The 17,158-nt window shown below is 57.6% G+C and overlaps 1 protein-coding gene across 6 annotated transcripts in view; it reads left to right on the top strand.

Moving 5' to 3' along the window:
* Positions 1-17,158, top strand: part of CDH23 (cadherin related 23) — a 176,130-nt gene that overhangs the window by 157,770 nt on the left and 1,202 nt on the right. Inside the window, exons 38-68 of one of the 6 annotated variants that reach the window (XM_015633536.2) lie at positions 960-1,181; positions 1,264-1,383; positions 3,218-3,398; positions 4,203-4,336; positions 4,566-4,775; positions 4,915-5,022; positions 5,464-5,566; positions 6,381-6,506; positions 6,591-6,794; positions 7,016-7,474; positions 8,277-8,393; positions 8,945-9,169; positions 9,253-9,422; positions 9,682-9,819; positions 9,975-10,094; positions 10,502-10,679; positions 11,273-11,484; positions 11,948-12,142; positions 12,438-12,548; positions 12,721-12,850; positions 13,009-13,272; positions 13,406-13,567; positions 13,684-13,940; positions 14,198-14,295; positions 14,382-14,502; positions 14,656-14,735; positions 15,022-15,062; positions 15,354-15,414; positions 15,806-15,935; positions 16,017-16,139; positions 16,313-16,426. In XM_015633536.2, the coding sequence (XP_015489022.1) occupies positions 960-1,181; positions 1,264-1,383; positions 3,218-3,398; positions 4,203-4,336; positions 4,566-4,775; positions 4,915-5,022; positions 5,464-5,566; positions 6,381-6,506; positions 6,591-6,794; positions 7,016-7,474; positions 8,277-8,393; positions 8,945-9,169; positions 9,253-9,422; positions 9,682-9,819; positions 9,975-10,094; positions 10,502-10,679; positions 11,273-11,484; positions 11,948-12,142; positions 12,438-12,548; positions 12,721-12,850; positions 13,009-13,272; positions 13,406-13,567; positions 13,684-13,940; positions 14,198-14,295; positions 14,382-14,502; positions 14,656-14,735; positions 15,022-15,062; positions 15,354-15,414; positions 15,806-15,935; positions 16,017-16,139; positions 16,313-16,426 (4,914 nt within the window). Of the gene's footprint in view, positions 1-959; positions 1,182-1,263; positions 1,384-3,217; positions 3,399-4,202; positions 4,337-4,565; positions 4,776-4,914; positions 5,023-5,463; positions 5,567-6,168; positions 6,507-6,590; positions 6,795-7,015; positions 7,475-8,276; positions 8,394-8,944; positions 9,170-9,252; positions 9,423-9,681; positions 9,820-9,931; positions 10,095-10,501; positions 10,680-11,272; positions 11,485-11,947; positions 12,143-12,437; positions 12,549-12,720; positions 12,851-13,008; positions 13,273-13,405; positions 13,568-13,683; positions 13,941-14,197; positions 14,296-14,381; positions 14,503-14,655; positions 14,736-15,021; positions 15,063-15,353; positions 15,415-15,805; positions 15,936-16,016; positions 16,140-16,312; positions 16,427-17,158 lie in introns of those variants that run through there. The other 5 variants (XM_015633529.2, XM_015633531.2, XM_033515601.1 and 2 more) reach the window with 5 other exon arrangements.

Raw genomic sequence — 17,158 nt, 5'->3', positions numbered from 1 at the left:
TTGCTGCTTGCCTGCCCTGAATCGGGAGTGTGCGGGGAAATAGAAAAGTACCTAATTACCGTGGGGAAATAGAAAAGTACCTAATTACCGTGTGGCATTGTGGCTTTTACAGCAAACACGGCTGTGATGCTCCTGCCAAAAACGTAACCCTTGGCTGGCTGGAAGAGATTTGTTGCTGGGGGAAGATGCAGGTGTGAAGCCCAGACACCTCAAGGAAAAGGTTTATTGCCCCAAGCCCCCACCTCTGTGCTGAGCCCTTGTGCTGAGTGAGGTGCCACTGTCACCTCCCCATCCCCAGGTAGGGTGACAGCCCCATAAGACAGCCAGGATATCAAGTGACCATGCAGGGCCAGGGACAGTGGGAAGAGGCTCCAGTCCAGCCAAGCCTGATGGGCACTGATGTTGTGGTCAGCAGGGAGGTGGTGGGACCATGGAAGGTCGGTCTGGGTGTCCAAGATGCTCGGTTTTATTCCTCCCCTGAGCCATGGCAGCATTGTCTCCAGGTATTTTCCATTCATGTATATTGTATTTTCCATCCATATATACCATAACTATTGTTGTAGTAACAATTCCCCAGTGGCAAGACAAGGACTCACATGCGCCTCCTCCAAAGGGAGGCACAGAGGGGTTCAAGGTCTGCTTTTCCCAGTGCCATGGGCTGCTCCCTGGTGCTGCCAGCAATGATAAACCGTGAAAAGCGGAGGGATCCCCTAGAGACACGCTTTGCTTGGGAGCAAGGGTGTGATTTAATCTCAGCTCGTTTATCTCTGTACCCAACCATTACCTGGAAGTGCGTCTGAAGCCACGGCTCATTTCATTTGGAGCCCTGCACTCTCGTTTGTGTCTCTTGGCAGTGCTGAGCCCATGCTGGTCATTGACCTTGACAGATCCAGCCACCTCCAGGGACTGCCCAGGAAATGCCTCCAACAGGGCTTAACGCCATGTCCCGTGTCCCACAGGCCACCACCATGGTGTACGTCACCATCCTGGACGAGAACGACAACGCTCCCACCTTCCGGCAACAGCTCTACGAGGTGACCCTCGACGAAGGTCCCTCCACACTCAACGCCACCCTGGTCACCGTGCAGGCCCTGGATCAGGATGAGGGACCCAACGGCACGGTGGCCTACGCCATCACCGAAGGCAACATCTTGGGTACCTTCCACATTGACAACGCCACGGTCAGTACGGATGCCGGCCCCATTCCAGGCGTGTCCCTGTCCCGCTCCCTTCACTCCCAGCTGCTCTCCCCTGTCCTTGCAGGGGGAGATCCGCACGGTGAAGGAGCTGGACTACGAGATCAGCCACGGGCGCTACACCCTGATCGTCACCGCCACCGACCAGTGCCCCATCGTCTCACGTCGCCTGACATCGACCGCCACAGTAAGGAGCTGACGGGGGGCAGGGGGGTTGCGACACTCTGGCCTCCCTGGGGTCAAGAGTTCCCACTTTGTGAGCAGTTTCACATCTCCTTCCCAGTGGCCACCAGCTGCTTTTCCCAGTTGCTGTCACCTTGCTCCCTCGAGGGTGTTTCAAAACAGGGTCACGCACAAAAGACACTTCTGGGCTAGTTATCCCAGTTATTTGGTCCTGCAAGGACATGGAGAAAACTCCTGGAACTCCTTTTAAGTTGCATTATGTTTTCTTGAGATATCCTCTTGGTCCTTCCTGCTTGAAGCAGTAGTAGTAAAGCATTGCTACAGTGTTAATTTCAGTTTCATCTTTATCTTTTCTTGTTATTTATGTGCTTTTAAAATTCCCTTTTCCCTTGTAAGGAGATTATTTAAAGGCTCTAGTCATTTTTATGTTGCTTTTCTCCGTAGCTCTTTCTGTTTTCCCTGGGGCATGGTGACCTGAAGTTAGTGCACTGCTCAAAGGCTGGGGAGGGCAGGCGAGCAGCTCCAAAGCAAATATTTTTCAGGAATTGAGTACACGGATTATTTTTGTGACCAAAACCAATATCTGACCAATTATACAGCATACCCAAATTGATTTGGGGGTCTGCAGGTGGCAGGGATGGGTTAAATCTTCTGTCTTGATTGCCCTGGACCACTGTACCTCACCCTGATATTGAGTCACAGGTTTTGTAATCCCCCAAAAGGAGATAAGTTCTTCTGTGTGTGTGTGTGTGAGAAGGGGGGGAAAAAAAGAAAAACTGAAGGGGAGATACAAGTGTGGGAAATTTCTGTGGCTAAAATCTGTCCCCACAAACCTGGCAGTGGGGCTCCATGCTTGGACAAAAGGAAAACCTTCAGATTTGTGTATCTGATACTGCCGGGGATGACTCCCTGGCCCAGGACAGAGCCGGGGTTTAACTGCAGGCAGCGAAGGCAGCGGCTGCCATGTGCTGCAGGCAAAGGCAGAGCTTCCCCTGCACTTGGCTCAAGCACAGACATGAACTTGGAAACCCCTTCAGCAACATGCACCGAAGCCAGGAAAGATAGGAAACACCCTCCCTCCGCTGCTCAAGGAGTTTGTGCCAGCAAATATGAAAACACAGCTTTTAGGAGGAGGTTTGGGGACTATTTGAGATCCCCAGTGATGGGAAGTCCATCGCCCCGATAAGGCGTGCCAGTGTTTGTTTCCTCCACTGCTAGGAAACGGAGCAGAAACTTGGATATACTCTCTGTAAAGATTAGATTTAACCAGCAACAAATGTCCATCTGGTGGATTTCACTGTTCTTCAACCCAGGAGGTCAGAAAACTCCTCATTTCCAGCGTCTTTCTCGTAACCACCTGTACCACCAGGTTTTGTCGGATCAAGGATGCAACCTGCCAATTTTTTGAAGTTTGTTCAGCATTAGGAATTAAGTATTTGTTGGAGGAAAAGGAGTGAGCCAGTGTGCAGCTGGCTGCAGAGATCCCGTGTCTCCAAACTCATGTCTGTGGTTTTGTCTGTCGTGCTTGGACGTGGATGTGGAGGACACTGGGCTTTTGCGTTGAGTTCCCCACCGTGGTGTGTGGCCCCGAGGTTCAGGAGTTTGCAGCTGGAGTCCTGCAGCGCGGCTGTAGGACGGGCATGATCAGGAATAACAGAGTTAGAGTCTCTGAGCTGTGAGCTGGAGGTCTGGTGAGCCCAGAAAAGCCAGAAATACGGGAGGTATTTTGCCATGTCACCCGTCTACAGCTTCCCACGCCCATGGCCAGCGGGGTGGTCTTCCCTTCCCCTTCCATCCCTCTCCTGTCACAACCCTCACGCTTCTCACCGTGACCGCAGGTGCTGGTGAACCTCAATGACATCAATGACAACTGTCCCACCTTCCCACGGCCCTACGAGGGGCCCTTCGATGTCACCGAGGGGCAGCCCGGCCCTCGAGTCTGGACTTTCCTGGCCCACGACGGGGACTCAGGACCCAATGGACAAGTGGAATACAGCATCATCGCCGGGGACCCCCTCGGTGAGTGGGGACGTGGGGCATCACCTCTTCCCGTGGAAGAGCATGGCTTGGAGCGGAAGCGCTTCAGAAAAGCCGTCCTCCCTCCCAGCTCAGCCTGTCGACACCAGGAAATCCTGTTCTGAGCAGCAGGAGACTTAACCTGTTCGTGCCTGGACAGGGGGTTTGTGGAGGGAAAGGGGAAATCTCCTAAAGGCAAAAAGAAATTGAAAAGGCAGGAAAAAAAAGGGCAGGAAGAGAAACCGAGCCTCGTCCCTGGAACCCTGTGGGGTTTGCAGGGTGTTGGGAGACCCAGTTGCTCTCCAGCACTCACAGCTCCACCAGCACCATGCTGCAGATGGCAGAGGAGCTGGGGGCATTCCTAACCATGGGGACATCTGGATGTCCCCCAGTGAAGGGAGAGGTGACTTTGGTCCAGGGAATCTGGAAGGTGGAGCCCAGCCCCATCTCCCAGCTGACCCCTCTGCAAAGTTTTTCCAGAACAAGAAGGACAAAGCCCTTCAGCTCATGGTGGATCTGTGCTGCATAGCCCACCCTGTACTGGCCATCCCAGGGCAGGGAGGGGCTGTAGGCATCTTTAGAAAAGCCCAGGAAACAGGGACAGGCACGTCTTATTTTCCCATTCACCCTGTCCCCTGCTCCTGCTGCTAGCTGGGAGCGCATCCAGTGCCGTCCCCAGCTGTCACATCTGCAGTAACGGGGCAGGGGTTTGTCCCCAGGCCTGCCACAGTGCCCCAGCTCCCAGACAAGCCACTCCCTTGGGGAGCCAAAGCATGGTGGGAGCCAGGGCCCCGCTGTCTCTCGCAGGGGAATTTGTCATCTCCCCGGTGGAAGGAGAGCTGCGGGTGAGGAAGGACATCGAGCTGGACCGCGAGAACATCCCCTTCTACAACCTCACCATCGCTGCCCGGGACCGGGGGGTGCCTCCCCTCAGCTCCACCGTGAGTCCCCCAGGCTGGTACGGGGGGCTGTGGCTTGACATCCCCCGTGCCCAGTTCCTTCCCTTTTAGTCTCTTCATTCTCCTCCCCTCCACCTCCTTCTCCTCCTGCCTAGGCCTTTCCATACCAGGCTGAGCTGGGGAAGCCCACCTCTTGCCCGGGGAGTGCAAGACAAGGACGGGAGGCGTGGAACTACGTGCCACACGCCTGCCCTGCTTCTCTCCCCGGCAGATGCTGGTGGGTGTCCGTGTGCTGGACATCAACGACAACGACCCCGTGCTCCTGAACCTCCCGATGAACCTCACCCTGAGCGAGAACGCCGCCGTCTCCAGCTTCGTCACCCGCGTCCTCGCCCGGGACGCAGACCAGGGCCCCAACGCCCTCCTGACCTTCGATATCACAGCAGGGAACACAGAGAATGCCTTCTACATCAACAGCACCGTACGGCCCCCCCCGGGGGGTGGGATGCTGGGATAAGGAGGGTGGGAAGCCAGCTGTGCTGTCTGCCATCCTTGTCCTGGCAGGAAATGCCCTAGGGGAAGCATTCCTCACGTCCCATGTGGTGTTTTCTCCCTCGCAGAGTGGCGTTGTGTACGTGAACCGCCCGCTGGACAGGGAGCGGGTGGCCGAGTACAGGCTGACCATCACGGTGAAGGACAACCCCGAGAACATACGCAATGCCAGGCGGGTAATTATGGACACTGCCAACGGCACGGACAGGAGAGCGGGTGGGAAAAGCGGTGGGTGTTTTTGCCGTGGCCAAAAACAAGTGGTGTCTTTACCCACGGTGTTTCTGATAGCAGCCCCATCCCCAGAAAGCATCTGGGGGTCACAAGGAGGGGTCTGCAGCCCCATCCCCAGCAGAGAACAGGATCAGGAGGATCTAGGGCAAGTCCAAAGTCATTTGTTGTGCAGTAGATGTCATGGGAGGTGGGTAGAGTCGATGTTGGGCTGGAGACTTGGACAACCACAATGATAGTGGAGCAGCCTTTGCCCCGGCGGGAGGGTCCCTGCACACCTTTGAGGGTGGTCCAGGGACTGCAGCTTTGACTAGAGGTGGGAGAGGGGGAAGGTGAGCTCAAGGAAAGGACATTATGGTCATCACTCTCTTGTCCCAATTTTCCTTCAGGATTTTGACCTGCTGGTCATTTCCATAGCGGATGAGAACGACAACCGCCCCCTCTTCACCCAGGGCTCCTACCAGGCTGAGGTGATGGAGAACTCGGCCCCTGGTAGGTCTCTCTTCACTCCCTTATGTGGCTCCTGAAGACTGCCTTCAGGGCTGGATGAGGGGAGGTATCTCCTGGCCATGGTGGAGGAGACAGGAGCAGGGCAGGGCTGCAGCTCAGTGGGACAGAGATGCTGAGTTTGAGGAGCTTGTGCCTTGATCAGCCTTGAGGAGACCACAGCTTTGGTCCATGCTGCTTGTGAAAATCCTTCCTGGCACAGGTCAAAAATCGGTGCCACTTGGGATTTGCTCAGCTGCAGCAGGTGGCCATGGGGACAGCCTTGAGGGCTCCCATCTGCCCAATACCCTGAAGAGGATGGGCTGCCACCTCTCCATCACCTGGAACTGCCTTGCTCCAGGGGTTAGAGATGTTTAAAGGAGTCCAGCCTGTCCAGACAGACGTTTCCCAGAAAAAGAGCTAGAAACACTATTCTTATTTTGGTTTTGCCTTCCTGCCATTTAAATTGCTCCCTGCTCCAAGACCTCAGGTATCCTGTCCCGCCACTGGGCAACGTCTCAAGCAAAGGGATGCCTCCAGGTGACACCCTCTGTGGCAGGGTGCTGGTGCCACCCCTCTGATGGATGTGTCTGTCTGTTTGCTTTTAGCTGGATGTCCCACCACCTCTCCTGGGCCTCGCCAGTCGGTCTGCAAGGCTGCAGCAGCCACCCCCCAGTGCCTCACACCCCATGAGGCCCGGCTCTCTCACCTCCTCCATCCATTCATTGCTGTCCCTCATGTGTCACTGGAGTGGGAGGGGGACAGGGGGGGCCCTGGGGGGGACTGCCACCCTCCCTAATGCTTTTGTTATCTCATCCAGGGACTCCGGTCACAATGCTCAATGGACCCATCCTAGCTCTGGATGCTGACCAGGGCAGCAATGCCGTGGTGACCTACGAGCTCCTGAAGGCATCCCCGGACCTCTTTGTTATCAACAACAAGACAGGTGGGGCGGCTCAGCTGGTCTGTCCCTAGCCCAGGGCCACCAGGTGCCCATGTGGTCTGCCACCAGGCCTTTCACCTTCTCCAGGCGTGGTTTCGGTGAAGCCTGGTGCCGTGATAGACCGAGAGGCTTTGCTGGACCCTCACCTGGAATTCACGCTGGTGGCTCGTGATGTGGGGGGGCTGAACAGCACTGCCAGCCTGGCAGTGACCATCCTGGATGACAATGACAACCGCCCCGTCTTCCAGCCGGCATCCATCACGGCACGGCTGTTGGAGAACAGCCCTCCAGGTCAGGACTGGGTGTGTGGGTGGGAAATGGGGTGACCTGGGCGTCTCCTTGGGACTGTGAAGATCCAGCTCCCAGCGACACAGTTGACCAGGATGGGGTCAAAGGGAAAATCTGGGAACTGAGGCTGCCCATGTTGCTTGATGGTATTTACCTGAGGACCAAGGGCTTGTTACTGCTGCCCTCCAGCCCTCACTTGAGACGGCTGTGTCCCACCTTTCCAGGCTTCTCCGTCCTCCAGGTGACAGCCACAGATGCTGACAGTGGCCTCAACCAACAGCTGGACTACCGTATTGAGGGTGGTGGCCAGGACAGGTTCCTGATTGATGCCACCACGGGGGTGATCCGCGTGGCCAACATCACCATCGACCGGGAGGAGCGCGATGCCTACCGGCTGACGGTGGTGGCCGTGGACCAGGGCACCCCGGCGCTCTCGGGCACCGCCACCGTCAGCATCATCATCGACGACGTCAACGACTGCCGGCCCGAGTTCATCAACCCCATCCAGACCGTCAGCATCCCCGAGTCAGCTCCCCCTGGCACCGTGGTGGCCGAGGTGACCGCCATCGACAGGGACCTCCACCCTCGCCTGGAGTACTACTTGCTGGGGATCGTGGCCCGCGACGACACAGACGCGCTGGTGCCCGAACAGCAAGGAGCGTTCACAGTGGATTTTAGGACAGGTAGGAGAGCGGGAAGGGTGGAGTGGGCAGTGTGGACCCCTCTCCTCGTTTCTGCTTCTACTTCTTCTTCTCTGCCTGGAGGTAGGTGTCTGAGGTACAGGCAGGTGATGCTCCTCTCCTGCCTCCCCGCTGTCCTCCTCCAGCTGCCCTGTCTTCTCTTCCCTGTCTGACTTAACTCTGCTTTCTTTTCCGGCTCTCAGCCTGACGGGTTTGTCTCTGTGTCTGTGCTCATTTCCTTCCCCGTGCCACTCATGGCCTCCCTCCATCTCACCCATCTCCACTGGCAGAGATGGCCTCCGTTGCGGGCCAGGGGCTGCTCAGCCTTGGCAGACGAGACCCAAGCACCCTCACTGGGGGAGCAAGGGGGCACTCCAGGGTAGGTGGTGGGCTCCTTTGGGGAAGGAGAGGCGGGAGCTCCTCGTGTCTTTTTTGGAAGCACAAAGCTGATCCAGGAGAGAAAAATGCCTTTGTTGGAAAAGATACAGGACAAGGTTGTTAAAGATGCTAAGCTCAGGTGGATGCGGTTGTGCAGGGGAGCAGCAACAGCTGCTCCCAAACCCCGTTTGGATGCACAACCAGAACCACTTGAGGCCATGTGGAACAGACAGGTAGGAAGGACATGGAGAGCGGGGGGAGAGCAGTTGTGTCTTCCTGTAGCTCTTGAGTGTTTTCCTCCTTCACTCTTTGGAGAGGCAGGAGAACTAAGTGTGGCACAGGATGCAGCAATCAGCTGGCACACACCGCCCTGCCCAGGCTGGGGCACAGGCACAGCCTGTGACATCCATCTTTTTGGGGTTCCCAGGAGCTGTGAAGATCAAAACTCCCCTCAACCGTGAGCTAGTGGCCACCTATGAGGTCACCATCTCTGTCCACGACAATGCCAGCGAAGTCATCGACCGCTCGGTCAGCGTGCCCAACGGTAAGGGTTGTCCCCAGGCAGTGTGGGGACAGGGACTGGCACAGCCCTTCCTGGCACCACTGCAGCTTCTGGGTAATCAGCAGCTCTCCCACCTTCCTCTCCAGTCCTGACCAGCAACATTTCCAGTGGGACCAGTCCTGGACCAGCTCCCATCAGGTTCAGGTTCTCCCCTGAGGACTCCTTTAGAGACTGTCCCAGACATCCCAGGGCTGCAGTGGGTGTGGAAAGGACTGTGTGCCCATAACCTTACCATGGGAGGCACTCATTTCTTCCTTACCATTCCTATCATATCTTGCCACCCCACTATGGGTAAATTCGGGCTCATGTGTGGAAAGACACACAAAGATCAGGAGCAGGTGTCCCACTACAGCATAGGGACACCCACAGCATGATCAGTGCATTGCTGCTTGGGGAAATATTGCGAATTTTCAGCTGGCTCTCCTGGGCTTTTTTTTCACACCTTTACAACCCTCCTTCCTCCCAACCTTCTTTCCTTTCTCTTTCTCACTTGTTCTCACTCTCTCCCCCTGCGATCTCCACCGCGGCCACAGCCAAGCTGACAGTCAACGTCTTGGACGTCAACGACAACACACCTCGCTTCCGCCCCTTCGGGGTCACCTATTTCACCGAGCGGATCCTGGAGGGAGCCACGCAGGGCACCACGCTCATCTCCATCTCAGCAGTGGACCCAGACAAAGGTGCCAATGGGCAGATCACCTACGAGCTGCTGAACCTCTCTCCGGAAGGTTACGCCTGTCTGGAAGACCATTCGGCAGGTTGGTGGTCTGGGGAGGTGGGAATCCAGGGCAGGTGGGTGACCCCGGCCAGGCTTCTCATTTCAGGGTCTGCCATCCTCTAGGGAAGGTTGTGGCCAACAGGACAGTGGACTATGAGGAGGTGCAGTGGCTGAACTTCACCGTCCGCGCCTCCGACAACGGCTCTCCCCGCAGATCCGCTGAGATCCCCGTGTACCTCCAGATCGTGGACATCAATGACAACAACCCTGTTTTCAGTCAGCCATCCTACCAGGTGAGCTGGGCTCCCCTGTCCAACTCTGTGTGGGGCCGAGCCACTGCCTGGCGAGGACAGGCACAGAGCTGGGGGCTCTCCAGGGACACTTTCTCTTCCCTCTGCCTGTGCTTGAACCATTTGGAGAAGATGGTCAGCCCTGCCACTCCCCTTGTGCCAGCACTTTGTTGGGATTCTGGCTGTGCCCAGTCCCAGGTGCCACCTGTGCCCTGGGTTACAGCACAGGCTGAGCCACTCCTGCCTGCTCCCTCTGTTGCAGAAAGCTGTCTTTGAGGACGTGCCGCTGGGCACGGTCATCCTGAGCGTCGAGGCCACCGACGCAGATTCCGGGCAGTTTGCTCTCATCCAGTACAGCCTGAGCGATGGAGAGGGCAAGTTTGGGATAAATCCCAACACGGTAAGGAGCCAGCCAAGGCTGGAACGGAGCAGGGAAAGGGAGGAGAGGCTGAAATGGTCCCAGCTTGTGCCTTGCTCCCACACCTCACCTTCTGCCCCTTCTTGAGTACCAGCTCTGCCAGACGAGGTCCACCTGAAGGTCTCTGTGTGCTGCAGGGTGACATCTACATCCTGTCAGCCCTGGACCGGGAAAAGAAGGATCACTACACACTGACAGCTGTGGCCAGGGACAACCCTGGGGATGTCTCCAGTAACCGTCGGGAGAACTCTGTGCAGGTAGGGCTCTCCTCCTCCCATCACCCCGTGGCAAAAAGGCGTTCATGCCCCACCTTTCCACCCCAGTGGCTGCACCGGGGGGGTGAATGAGGCAGAAGGAAGAGCAGATGACGCCGGGAGCTGTGGGGTGGGTGGTGCAGGGTACTTTGTGCTGTGGGGACAGCACGTCTGCAGGAGGGGCAGGGGAGGGTGACACTATTGTCTCCAAGTGCTGTGGCATGAATGGGTGCCCCAGCCACGGCAGCCCCATTGTTGGAGGCAGGAATTCAGCTGGTGGAGTTAAACAAATAGCAGGAAGGGCACCTCTCTCCAGCAGCAGAGCTGCAGGTCACAGCAGGGGTATGGCCCCAGGGGCTGCCCAGCCTTCCCCAGCCTCATTTCACCCAGCTGGCTGTGCTCTGTCAAAGGTGCTGATCACAGTCCTGGACATCAACGATGTCAGGCCCCAGTTCAGCAAGAGCCAGTTCAGCACCAGTGTCTATGAGAATGAGCCAGCAGGGACGTCAGTGATCACCATGAGCGCCACCGACCTGGACGAAGGGGACAACGGCGTGGTGACCTACAGCATCGAGGGTCCTGGAGCGGGTAGGTGCTGGGGGCGGGGGGCTCTTCCCCACGGAGGAGGGTTCTGAGGAGGAAGGAGTCACAGGCACCAAGCCTACACCCCATCTCATGTGGCTGGTTTGGACTCCTGGGAGCAACACTGAAAGCATGGAACTTTCTCTATCGCTCTGCAGTTTCCAGTTCCTCATGGTGTGGGATGTTAGGAGCTTGCCTGCCTTCATCCTGCAGCCAGCCTTGGCGTGTGCTCTTGTGTTCCCCACCCCAGCAGGACTTTCTGTGCACACCAGTGTGTCTTGGAGCAGACTCACTGCCTGCTTTAGCTGGAGGCTTTGAAGGGCAAAGAGGTGTGGGTGGGCAGTGATAGTGCCTGAAATCCAGTTTATATGCACGCTGAGAAATCACAGAAATCAGGCAAAAGCTCCACTGTTCCAGCCTGGGCAGGAGTGAAACACAGACCAGGGCTGACCAGGGAGTAGATCCCAGGGACAAGGATGGGGCAGTGGGACACTGAGACCACCCACACCCCTGGGCCACTGTGTATTCTCATTTCTAGTCATAATTTATCTGCGCACAGTGTCCTGAGCCAGGGATGTGGGGTTTTCCTCTGTCCCCAGAGGCTTTCAAGATCAATAAAGACTCCGGGCTTGTCACATCCCGGCGGCGCCTGCAGTCCTACGAGAGGTTCAACCTGACTGTGGTGGCCACGGACAAGGGGCACCCCCCTCTCTGGGGGACCACCCTGCTCCACATCGATGTCATCGACATCAATGACAACCGCCCCGTCTTTGTCCGCCCGCCCAACGGCACCATCCTGCACATCAAGGAGGTAAATCCCTCGGGAGGGAGCAGGGTCATGGCACGTTGAGCAAAATCCAAACTCCATCTCCACCGGGGATGCAACAAGACCTTGATCTAGCATGTGGCAAGAAGGTTGGGGTCATGGGGGTGGGTGTTCAAAAGCAGCCTCTCTCCAGACGTGCGAGCAGGGCGGTGGGGCAGATTTGGGGAACAGAAACCCCAGCAGCACTCAGAATTAGTAAACAGTGTTTATAAACACGGGCTGACATTTAAGATGTTTCTCCTTTCTGGGAATCCAGGCTTGACTCAGCCAGTCCCCAGCCAGCAGGCCAGAGGGAATCATGGCCCCGTGTTGCCTGCTGGGTTTTGGCTAGTGGGAGCTTGCTGACCTCTAAACCCAAGGGATTTTGGACCGAGGGGTGTGGAGGGGCAGGGGGAGCAGGGGGTTTGGGTGCAGTGCCATGCCTGAAGGGCTGTGTGTGTGCAAGCAGGAGATCCCCCTGCGGTCCAACGTCTACGAGGTCTATGCCACGGACAAAGACGAGGGTCTCAATGGAGTGGTGCTCTACAGCCTGCTGAAAACAGGGGCGGGGAACAAGGACTGGGAGTACTTCACCATCGACTCTGTCAGCGGGCTGATCCAGACGGCCATGCGGCTGGACCGGGAGAAGCAGGCGGTGTACAACGTGAGCCAGGCTGGGGGCTGGGGCTGTGCGTCCGGCATGGGATGCCGATGTGGTGATGCGTGATGTGATGGGGATGGGGTCAGCTGGCACCTTTGTGGAGATACCACACCTTCGCAGGAGCTGGGTGGTTATCAAGTGTCATAGAGGGGTGGCATCCTGGTGAGCCAGCACCCAATTCCCTGTTAAATCCCCTCAAAATCCTCCACCATCCAGCTCTCCTCTCTGTCCCTGCCTCAATGGTGTCACCCAGCCTGTGTGGTTTTGCCCAGGACAGCCCTTTTCTCTCCCTCCCCAGCTGATCATCGTGGCCTGTGACCAGGGCCAGCCACCCTACGAGACCATGCAGCCCCTCCAGGTAGCGCTCGATGACATCGATGACAATGAACCCATCTTCCTCAGGCCACCTGTAAGGCACCGGGGTGAAGGGGGTGGGATGCAGGGGATGCAGGGACGGGGATGCCAGCGAGCACCTGTTGGGGAGTGTGCACACCACGGTGGGGAGCACCGTGGGGTTTGTCTGCTTTTGTTTAAAGCAACCTCAGGGCTCATAATGCTCCTTTCCCGGGCGTCTCTGGCAGAGGGATAGTCCCCAGTACCAGGCACTCTCTGTCCCCGAGCACTCGCGGCCAGGCACCGTGGTGGGGAACGTCACCGGCGCGGTGGACGCGGATGAGGGCTCCAACGCCATCGTATACTACTTCATAGCAGGTGGGTGTGGAGATGGCAGCTCTGGGTCCCCCAGACGCCCCTCACCCAGGATTTCCATCCTCCCCTTGCCGCCTCTCTGCCCTGCTCAACGGGCAAGGCGGCGTTTTGGAAGCGCCAAGCCCGAAGAGGACTGACTGGGGATGCCTCTCTGCACCCAGCTGGGAACCAGGAGAGCAACTTCCAGCTGAGCCGAGAAGGGAAGCTGAAGGTCATGCGAGACCTGGACCGGGAGAAGGAGCCGTACCACTCCATCATCGTCAAAGCATCCAGCCAGAGGAACTGGGCTCCTCCCCGAGGCCAGCAGGTGGGAAGAGCCCAGCTCTGGGACCTCAGCGAGGACCTGACCCTTCAGGAGGTGCGGATCTTCCTGGACGACATCAACGACCAGTCCCCCCAGTTCACCAAGTCGGAGTACACGGCGGGTAAGAGGTGCCAGGAGCTTGGCGGGGGTGGGGGGCACCAGGAGCTGGAGATACTCCCAGGAAAATCCAGCAGGATGATGGGGCAGTGAGAGCCAGCCCTGCCCCAGGTCCCTTTCCCATCTCTCCCTCAAAGGGGTTGCCACTGATGCCAAGGTGGGGTCGGAGCTGATCAGAGTGCTCGCCGTGGATGCCGATGTGGGCAATAACAGCCTGGTGCTGTACAGCATCCTGGGCATCCGCTACATCAAGCAGCACTCCAATGACTCCGAGGAGGTGGCCAACATCTTCAGCATCGGTGGGTGCCCCACATGCTGCAGGAGCACGGGGCCTTGGGCAGAGACAACCCTGTGGCCAAAGGTGTCCCCGTGGCTGGGGTCACTGATCCCGGGCTTGTGACCGTCCATTCCACAGGAACCCTTGATGGCATCCTGCGAACCTTTGACCTCTTCACGGCCTATAACCCCGGCTACTTTGTGGTGGACATCATGGCCTCTGACCTGGTGGGCCACAATGACACGGCCATTGTGGGGATTTACATCCTGCGGGATGACCAGCGAGTCAAAATCATCATCAACGAGATCCCTGACAAGGTCAGGCAGTTCGAGGAGGAGTTCATCAGCCTGCTCTCCAACATCACGGGCGCCATCGTCAACACGGATGACGTGCAGGTAACCATCGCCTTGGAGCTTGCTTTGAGGGGGAGATAACCTTCCACATGCTGTTTGTGAGGTGTCCTTCGAGGGAGTCCTGCCTGGATAACCACAGACACCCCTGAGCTCCGAAGGTGACGGATACACCCCAGGCTGGGGCGTACTGAAGGGGTCCAGATTGATGCTTGAGGGTCCCTTGCCACGCGAGCACTCCTCGAGGCGTGCTCAGGAGGAAACTCCTCTCCCACATTGCAGACCTTGCTGTCTCTCCCCAGTTCCACGTTGACAAGAAAGGCCGGGTGAACTTTGCCCAGACGGAGCTGCTGATCCACGTGGTGAACAGGGAGACCAACCGCATCCTGGACGTGGAGCGGTACGTCCCCTGGGCCCCCCACCCAGCCTGGCTCCTTGGGGACCCTGGTTACTGCCAAGGTGCCCAAGCAACCTTTCTCTTCCCAGGGTTATTCAGATGATAGACGAGAACAAGGAGCAGCTGAGGAATCTCTTCAGGAACTACAACGTGCTGGACGTGCAGCCTGCCATTACTGCCCGGGCACCAGACGACCTCTCGGCTCTGCAGGTAAGGGTCCGGCTGGGGTTGCTCTCAGAGGGGGTGGTGTCCCTTCCCACCAGGACTGGTCAGTGTCTGGAGAGGTGTTCCGCCCATATAACTTCGGGCACATGGCCACCAGCAGGTGCCGGAGGGTTCCCCCCATGCCTCTGTCTCTCCTAGATGGCAATCATCGTGCTGGCCGTCCTGCTCTTCCTGGCTGCCATGCTCTTCATCCTCATGAACTGGTACTACCGGACAGTGTGAGTGACTCCCGGGCTCTGCCCAGCCCCAGCAATGTCCCCTTAGAGCAGGGGGACCAGCGTGGCTTCTCCTGGCCCTGGAAATGCCAGCAAGCAGAGGAGGGCATCAGCTTCCCAACGCCTCTTCCTCCAAAATGCGTGGTCTTAATGATGCCTAATGAGCTTTATTTAATATTTATTATTTAATGCATGCCCTGTATGAAGGGTTATTGCAAATCTTTGTGTCCTCCTTCCTTTCCAGCGTTTTCCTTATTTTCTTCCCTGACTGCCTGTGTTTCTTTTGCAGGCACAAAAGGAAACTGAAAGCCATCGTGGCTGGCTCCACTGGTGAGCAGTGTTTGGGGTGTCCCAGCTGCACGGGAGGGTGGGGTGCACGGAGAGCACGGAATGGGGGTCACAGGGAGACATGAGGGATCTATCAGAATTGATCCTGCCCAGCGAGGTGTGGCTGTGGGAGGGTTTTCTCTGCATCAGGCTCTGCGTTACCTGCCACGCCCCACCGTGTTTCTCACCTCCTCTTTGGTTGCTCTTCATCCCCGCCCCGACAAAGAAGTGTCACCCCACGGTTTGCTGCTATGCCCACCAACGTGCTGTAACTCTCATCCCTGCTTTTTCCAGGGAACAGAGGCTTCATGGACATCATGGACATGCCAAACACCAACAAGTACTCCTTTGACGGGTGAGTGCCGCCTCCTGGGGTTGGAGGCTATTCCCAAGAGAGGAATGCCTGTGTTTTGGAGCCAGGAGGTGGAGACCTGATGGCTCCCTGCTCTGCTCTGCACGGAGCATTACTGATCCTGGGACACGTGCTTGTCCTGAGAGCTTTCTAAGCTAAAAAAAAAAAACATTATTCTTTCTCCTGTGACTCCATTTCTGCCGATCCTGGCCAGGTTTGGGGCAAGCAGAGATAACGGGCGGGGTTTGACGCGCACCTGGATGCAGAGCAGCCAAATTCATACCTGCACAGGGCAGGAGGAGGCAGTGCAATCTCAGCATCCAGGCTCCTGGACGGGGTTAGGGATAACCACGGCTCTTTGCCTGCCCTGACGGCTGTTCCTCCCCTCGGGCAGGGCCAACCCGGTGTGGCTGGACCCCTTCTGCAGGAACATGGAGCTGGCGGCGCAGGCGGAGCATGAGGACGACCTGCCGGAGAACCTGAGCGAGATCACCGACCTCTGGAACAGCCCTGCCCGCACCCACGTGAGACACGGCCGGGATCCCTTGTCTGTCCCCCGCCCCTGCCACCCGCAGCAGCTCCTGAGCCGCTGTCCCCTCCCGCAGGGCACCTTCGGGAGAGAGCCCTCCGCCGCCAAGCCCGAGGATGACCGCTACCTGCGGGCAGCCATCCAGGAGTACGACAACATCGCCAAGCTGGGGCAGATCATGCGGGAGGGACCCATCAAGGTGAGCGCTGAGGGCAGGCGTCCTGCCCCGAGGAGTCTTCTCTTACAGCCGCACCTTCCGAGGTCACAGCGCCGGAGGGTGATGCCGCTCCAAAAAATGCTGGGATGAGGCCGGCCTGCTGCCGATCCAGCCATCTCCCCTGGATAACCCCCAGTCTCTCCCCCTGCACCCAGGGCACTCTCCTGAAGGTGGTTCTGGATGATTACATGCGGCTGAAAAAGCTCTTTGCCCAGCGGATGGTGCATAAGGCCACCGCCAGTCAGGGGGACCGCTCCTCGGTCTCGGAGGTAGAGGGGTGTGCATGGGCGTGGGGAGATGCTTGCCGTGCCCTCTGGGATGCAGTGTGCCTGCCTGGCCCCACAGGCTGTGGTCCCTGTCACCCAGCGGTCCCCCCCACTCTCTGCTTGGTCAAGACAAGCCAGATATCGGTTTTCCACTGGTTCCCACCACTGTTTTTTCACCGGTGTTCCAGGCTGCTGGCTCCCCAAAATGACTCCCTGTGTTCCCCCTGGTCAGCAGCAGCACCTGCTCCCTTGGTCTTTCTGAGCCCAGGGGAGGACACCCCTCTTTGCAGATCTGGCTCTGCCCATCAGTTCCCATTTCTGCCAAGGCTGGCCAAAGCTTCTTCCCTTCCTTCTGCTTCTCTGTTTTTTGCCTCAAAAACAGGTTTTTGAGACAAAAATGCTGGGATGGAGGGTGTTGGTGCAGAAGGACTGGTATGGGGAGAAGCAACTCCTCCTGTGGCCTTCAACCCTTTGTGGGGGTGCAAAAAGGGAGGCAAAGAGAGCAGAGTGGAGCAGTGGGATGGGAGATGCCTTTCAACCATTCTGCCCTCCATCTATCCACTCCCCTCCAGTCCCATCCAGCCTTCCTTCGTCTTCTTTTCCCATCTGCCTCCCGCCCTTCCACCCTCTTACAACCCCAAATTCCAGCCTGGGTCCAAACTCCTCTTCTGCCGCTCTGGAGATGGCTGCAGGACACACCACCCCCACCTGAACACAACACCCACCACCCCCACC

Source organism: Parus major, chromosome 6, assembly GCF_001522545.3.
Source record: "Parus major isolate Abel chromosome 6, Parus_major1.1, whole genome shotgun sequence".
Taxonomy (NCBI): domain Eukaryota; kingdom Metazoa; phylum Chordata; class Aves; order Passeriformes; family Paridae; genus Parus; species Parus major.
The sequence above is the reverse complement of the archived record's forward strand: the minus strand, read 5'-3'. Positions and strand labels throughout refer to the sequence as shown.